Genomic DNA, 7,500 nt, shown 5'->3' on the forward strand with positions numbered 1-7,500 from the left:
ACACACACACTCACACAGAACACATAGTGCTGTCTGAATCATCAGAGAGTTTGAGCACCATCCCCCTCATCTCTGAGCTCATCCCCCTCATCTCTCTCTCTCTCTCTCTCTCTCTCTCTCTCTCTCTCTCTCTCTCTCTCTCTCTCTCTCTTTCTCTGTCTCTCCCCCTCTCTCTCTCTCTTTCTCTGTCTCTCCCTCTCTCTCTCTCTCCTTTTCTCCCTCTCTCTACCTCTCTCTCTTTCTGTCTCTTTCTCTTCCTCCCCTGTGGAAAATAGACAGAGGGTCAGAATGTTGCAGGGGTGAGATACTATAGCTGAGGATGATGATGATGATGATGATGATGATGATGATGTTAGCGGTGATGCTGGCGGGGGTGGATGGGAGATTTCTGCGAGCTAATTCTCTCTGAGAACAGAGGCGCAAGGCCCAGGCTTAATTCAACCACACACACACACACACACACACACACACACACACACACACACACACACACACACACACACACACACACACACACACACACACACACACCAGGCTTAATTCCCCCACTCCTGCCTGCTGCCTGGAGGATTTAGACGGCAGTGGAAGGTTGGAGGGATTATGTCATTTAAGAATTCACACCACTCCTATTTCCAACACTTTGAGCCGCTTCATCTTCCCCAAAGAGTGTGGACCAGTGTGGAGGGTGATTAAGATGGGAGACACACACACACACACACACACACACACACACACACACACACACACACACACACACACAATCGGCATCAGAGGGATCGTCATACATGTGCTCCCTCATACATGTGCGGGTTTCAAAGAGTGTGGACCTGTGTGGAGGGATACACACGCACGCACGCACGCACGCACGCACGCACGCACGCACGCACGCACGCACGCACGCGCGCACACACACACACACACAATCGGCATCAGAGGGATTGTCATACATGTGCTCTAAATATAGGCCCTTTGAAGGCTACAGTAATTGGCATGGATGGTATACGTGCTCTTCCGCAGTCGTTCATTCATTCATTCATTCATTCATTCATCCATTTATGTGGCTCATCCAGGTCTCCAGCTCTGTTCACTGGCTACATCTAAATCTATTACTCAATGGGGGGGTAAATCTATTACTCAATGGGTCAAGATCAACAGAAACATCTAACATTACATAGGAGGGAAGATGTTGAATAGATACAATAAAGAACAGAACAGGTTTGTTTTCATTGTAGTGTAGGAGAGACCAATTCGAAAAAACGCAGTGGTATATTTTGAGAATGTGATATGCAGCGTAGCCTCAAAAAGTACTTGTATCTAAACAGGAAACCATTACCTGTAATCCTGTGCATGATACATCATACACACAAATACAGAATTAAAACATAACCCTTTTTCAAACATTCACATTTTTTGACTTAACTAAGTATTTTTGTATTTTGACAGCCAAATCTCCATAGCCACCTTTTAATTGACTTGAAAGTCTGAAGTTAATGAAGTCAAATTTGAGTTTAGCGTGCGCTAGACTGACACCATAATCTCCTGCACCTACTTCAGTGCCACACGTAGCTTCACTTGCACTCCAGGGTCCTACATCACAAGATTATTCAAGACTGATGGGGCGGGGGGGGGGGGGGGGGGGGGGGGCTGGTGGGGGGGGGGGGGGGGGGAAGAGATTTCTCTGGGTTCTCTAGCAGCAGGGCTCTCGGCAGCCATCTTGTCCTGGTTACAGGACCCATGTTGGCACAGATTGGGAGCTGCCAAGCGCTCGCTGGGTGCCCACGGATGCCAATCCCAGTACCTGGTAGGGGTCTGGCTGAGAGGTGACCCAGTCAGCGTGGTTTGAGCAGCTTGAGAGTGAATTGGCAAACTTAAAAGTAGGCTGGTGCAAGGTGACTCTTCTATGCGGTGTAGACACTTGTGTGTAGTGTGTTGTGTGTTTATTCATGAAACTTCAGGCAGGCCTTTTCATTTCCACATTTATTAAGTACATTTCCTCTTAAGTACATTCCTTAATTTCCCTCGGGATCAATTAAGTATCCATCTATCTATCTATCTATCTATCTATCATTTACAGTTGTGTACTTGACAGAGGCCTGTGTCCTAAGTGAACTACAGTGCCACATCAGCTGGACAGTATCCCATCCACCCCACCCCACTCCACCTAAGCTTCTAGTGTGTGTTCCCCCTCTCTCTCTCTCTCTCTCTCTCTCTGCCTCTCTGTCTCTCTCTCTCTCTGCCTCCCATTCTATTGCCCCCCACCTTGCCAGAGCGTAACCTTCACACACCCCGCTGTTGTGGCCCAGTGGCTGTGATGCCCTGGTGCTGTGATGCCCTGGTGTTGTGATGCCCTGGTGCTTCCCCAGTGTGTTTAATGTGCCCTTAATTCAAGCCCGGTCCGCCCGCACCCCAGAACCCACCCACAGCACCTGCAGCCATCAGACTGAGCTGAGGAGGCACTGGAGCAGACACACACACACACACACACACACACACACACACACAGACACACACACACACAGAGAGACCCCTCAGCCACATGTTTCCCCCCCTGCTCTCCTTCACCTGAAGGGCAAGACGGGCTGTTTCTGGTGTGGCATTTACAGGTGTCACCCCTCCAGGCCACGCAGGGCTGTAATCTGGAGGGAAACATGGCCGCTCATGTGAAAAGGCTTGCAGTGCTGTGAGCAGAGACACGAAATGAGGAGCACGCAAAAAGAAAAACAGCAGTTGACAGCTGAATTATTGCAGATTCACACTTGCACGTCAACGAGCATGGCAAATGCACACATTAGGGTCTGTGTGTGTGTGCGCGTGTGTGTGTGTGTGTGTGTGTGTGTGTGTGTGTGTGTGTGTGTGTGTGTGTGTTTGTGTGTGTGTGTGTGTGTGTGTTTGTGTGTGTGTCCCCTCCCCCTGGCCCTGGCCTCCACACGCCCCTCACGCCTCACTCTCCCTGGCGACCGTGTCCAGGGGTGGCGCGATTTGCCAGGCGGCGTGCGGCTCAGCCTGATTCTGTCGCTGCGCTGTGCGCGCCGTCTCCTAGTCGCCCCCGATCCAATGTGACAGGCCCTTTCCCTCAGAGCAACTCGGCCGGCGTCGGCACAAAATGGAAGCGAAGGGAGCAGAGCAGAGGGGAAGGGGAGGTGCACAGAACAGGGAAGGAGAGGGGGACACAGCACTAACACCAGTACCAGCCATGAGAGTGCTGTGGGTCTGACTGTGGGTTTGAATGTGGTTCTGACTGCGGGTTTGACTGTGGGTTTGAATGTGGTTCTGACTGTGGGTCTCACTGTGGGTTTGAATGTGGTTCTGACTGTGGGTCTCACTGTGGGTTTGAATGTGGTTCTGACTGCGGGTTTGACTGTGGGTTTGAATGTGGTTCTGACTGTGGGTCTCACTGTGGGTTTGAATGTGGTTCTGACTGTGGGTCTCACTGTGGGTTTGAATGTGGTTCTGACTGTGGGTCTGACTGTGGGTTTGAATGTGGTTCTGACTGTGGGTCTCACTGTGGGTTTGAATGTGGTTCTGACTGTGGGTCTGACTGTGGGTTTGAATGTGGTTCTGATTGGGTTTGACTGTGGTGTGGGTTTGACTGGTTCTGACTGTGGATTTGACTGTGATGCCTGATGGCTATATACAGGTTCATTCATTGCACTCAAAAATCTCATGTTCTAGTTTCATGTACTAACTTTCTCTCTGTATATTCTCTCCTCTGTCTTTCTTTCTTCTGACTCTTATCCTCCTCTCCCTCTCTCCTCTCCTCTCTCTCTCTCTCCCTCTCTCTCAGATGATCAGGCTGACCAGCGTTCCTGCCTCATCTGTGGTGACCGCGCCACAGGCCTGCACTATGGCATCATCTCCTGCGAGGGCTGCAAGGGCTTCTTCAAGCGCAGCATCTGCAACAAGCGCGTGTACCGCTGCAGCCGCGACAAGAACTGTGAGATGTCGCGCAAGCAGCGCAACCGCTGCCAGTACTGCCGCCTGCTCAAGTGCCTCCAGATGGGCATGAACCGCAAAGGTAAGTCACAGTCGCAGTCGCAGATCGCACCACGGCTACCAGCTTAACGAGTCAGTCGTTTAAGTCACAGATCGCAGATCGCACCACTGCTAACGGCTCAACAAGCCAGTCGTTTAAGTCACAGTCGCAGATCCCACCACGGCTACCAGCTTAACGAGTCAGTCGTTTAAGTCACAGTCGCAGATCGCTCCACTGCTAACGGCTCAACAAGCCAGTCGTTTAAGTCACAGTCGCAAGTCGCACCACTGCTAACGGCTCAACAAGCCAGTGGTTTAAGTCACAGTCGCAGATCGCACCACTGCTAACGGCTCAACAAGCCAGTGGTTTAATTCACAGTCGCAGATCGCACCACTGCTAACGGCTCAACAAGCCAGTGGTTTAAGTCACAGTCGCAGATCGCTCCACTGCTAACGGCTCAACAAGCCAGTGGTTTAAGTCACAGTCGCAGATCGCTCCACTGCTAACGGCTCAACAAGCCAGTGGTTTAAGTCACAGTCGCAGATCGCACCACTGCTAACGGCTCAACAAGCCAGTGGTTGGGAGACCCGTGGGATCGCCGAGTAAAATGGTCGCACATTAGAAGCTGTCCAGAAGCCCTACCCAATCAATATCACTTCATCTGTTCATTTCTTCATATTTTTTCGACACATTTTTTTTGGAGAATACTCCATCGTTAATTTATACCAACTAAAGCACAGACATATAAACAAGCCAGTGGTTTAAGTCACAGTCGTAGATCGCAACACTGCCACCAGCTCAACAAGCCAGTCCTTATAGTCACAGTCGCAGATCCCACCACTACTACCAGCTCAACAAGCCAGTCCTGTGAGTCACAGTTCGTCAAAAATTGTTTGCAAGCAAGAAGGTTTGTGAAGTGTAGATGATTGGAAGCACCTGAAGGAAAGTGGTGATCTAGTTTGTGATGAAAGCGTGTCAGATTAGAGCCGCGCTGTTGGAACACAGGAAGCCCAGAGACGCCTGAGGCAGGAAACAGGAAACAGCGGGATGCATGTAGGGTATCCACATGGAACACAGATTACATCACAGGTTGGTCCAGAGGAGGACAGATGTCACCGGCGTCGTGCCAGATCCTCAAATAAGGCATTATTCTTTACCTGATGGATCCGTCCAGAGACAGATCCTCCAGGTGTGTGTGTGTGTGTGTGTGTGTGTGTGTGTGTGTGTGTGTGTGTCTTAATTCGAAAGAGGATTATGATGCAGCCTGACAGGTGTTGGCCTGAATAAATCTAAACTACACACACCTGAGAGGGCTTGGATGTGGGTGGCAGTCAGTCACATTTAATCTACTTGATTGGATGATACTGGACCCCTGACAACACACTCACTCACACACACACATAGATATACACACACACACACACACACACACACACAGTCTTTCTCATTTTCTAAAACTCAGGTTGACATCAGTTCCGCTGTCTGTCACAGAAGCTCATTGAAAGGGACACCTCTTGTGATCCTTTCCTATCCTTCTCTCTGCCACACACACACACACACACACACACACACACACGTACACGTACACGTACACGTACACGTACACGTACACGTACACACACACACACACACACACAAACACGTACACACACACAGGTACGTTCACCCATGAGCATGCACACAGACACACACACACACATAAATCTTGTATCCTTCCTTCAGTAGCCCAGATTACATCTGTTTTCTCACATGAAGTATTTGATCAAGCATTGATAAAATAAAACATTGCACAGATCATATCAGATCTGATAGCCCCCCCTTCTTTGGGAGGGGGGAGGTGCAAGAACCCCCTCCATATTCCAGCACAGAGCGTCCCAAGCTCCACACAGTCGTCCGTCTGGCCGTCTCCACGGCGATGAGCGTCCCTAGCTACACAGTCACCCGTCCGTCTCGTCTTCACGCCGATGAGCGTCCCTAGCTCCACACAGTTGTCCATCCGGCCGTCTCCACGGCGATGAGCGTCCCTAGCTACACACAGTCGTCCGTCCGTCAGTCTCCACGGCGATTCCCAGCCTCACTCCACATGTTCTGGCTTGTCATCATCAGGCCCTCCGTGGGCGCCAATGTACCGCCCGCCGGCACACCTCATCTCATCGAGCCCGACAGGTGTGTCTCGGCCGCGGAGAGGCGCCGATCCGACACGCTGCCGCCCGTAATCATAATTTCACCCCACATCTCAGCACCCCACCGACCAACAACATCCCTCTCCCTCTCCCTCTCCCTCTCCCTCAGGTCTGATAAGGGTGTTTGGAAAATAAAAAATGGGGCCAGCAGGTTTATATATTTATTTGATGTGGTTCAGTTTTCATCCTGGCTTCTTCTACGGGTAGCAGAGAGAGAGAGAGAGAGAGAGAGGGAGGGAGGGAGGGAGAGAGGAAAGAAAGGAAGAAAGAAAGAAAGAAAGAGGGAGATGGTGAGAGTGAGATGGAGAGAGAGAGAGGGAGAGAGGAAAGAAAGAAAGAAAGAAAGACAGGGAGATGGTGAGATGGAGAGAGAGAGGAAAGAGGAAAGAAAGAAAGAAAGAAAGAAAGAGGGAGATGGAGAGAGTGAGAGGGAGATGTGTGATATGCAAAGTTGTGGATAGTGATCAGGCGTTTGATTAGCCATGCTGGCGGAGTAGAAGGAGAGGATCCCGTCACCCCCGCCAAATCAGACGCAACATCTGAGCTTGCAGGCGAACGCCGCCCCAACATCAGATACGAACGCAAGCACGCCCCAACAACACACCACCATCAGGTAGCCGTCCCAGTAACATCCAGAGGCACAGGCTTAATCCACTTAAGGTGTGAACACTTCGATTACAAGACAGTGACCATGATGTACCTGGACTAGTGTAACACCAGAAGCTACCTCCAATGATCTCCCTCCCTCTCTGTTTCCTTTCCAGGAACACGGGGGTTTGTGTGTGTGAAGCAGGGGAGACGGGGGTGTGTGTGTGGCTTTGAGTGTGTGGCGTCGAAAGACTTAAAGCCCTGTAGGAAGATCCCTTTTTGTGATTGTTGTTGCACTAATAAATGAGCTGCTGGCCTAGTTCTCTCCTATAGAAGTTTTAAACCACTCCAGTGGTGGCCCTTGAGAGGACAGGCATTCCTGTTGGACACGCGGACACACACACACACACATATAGACACAAACACACACACACACACACACACACACAGAGTATATCTGCACATGTATCTACACACGCAAATATGCGAACACGTGCGCATTTATATGTCTGTGGGAGTTTTTGCCTTCCTTTCGGAGTGGCTACATGTGGCCTACGGCTCCCCCTAGAGGTCAGAGCAGGGACTGAATGAATGTGCGTTCAGTCATCGGGAAGCAGGATTTCTGCCCCATTTTCTCACTGCTCAGCCATTTTATTAGCCTCCCTCCCACGCCATCATCCACAGCCACATTCATCACCAGACTTACAGCACCACAGGTTCCGATGGCGTCCCCATATATAGAGTGCTAGTTTCAGC

The 7,500-nt window shown here is 50.6% G+C and overlaps 1 protein-coding gene across 1 annotated transcript in view; it reads left to right on the plus strand.

The window, feature by feature from the left end:
• nr6a1b (nuclear receptor subfamily 6, group A, member 1b) overlaps positions 1 to 7,500 on the plus strand; it is a gene marked incomplete at both ends in the record, with an annotated part of 140,405 nt that overhangs the window by 120,314 nt on the left and 12,591 nt on the right. The window contains one exon of the mRNA XM_080841899.1: positions 3,785 to 4,015. Coding sequence (XP_080698025.1) covers positions 3,785 to 4,015 — 231 coding nt within the window. The remainder of the gene's footprint in view (positions 1 to 3,784; positions 4,016 to 7,500) is intronic.

Source organism: Sprattus sprattus, assembly GCF_963457725.1.
Source record: "Sprattus sprattus genome assembly, chromosome: 7".
In the NCBI taxonomy this organism is placed as follows: Eukaryota; Metazoa; Chordata; class Actinopteri; order Clupeiformes; family Clupeidae; genus Sprattus; species Sprattus sprattus.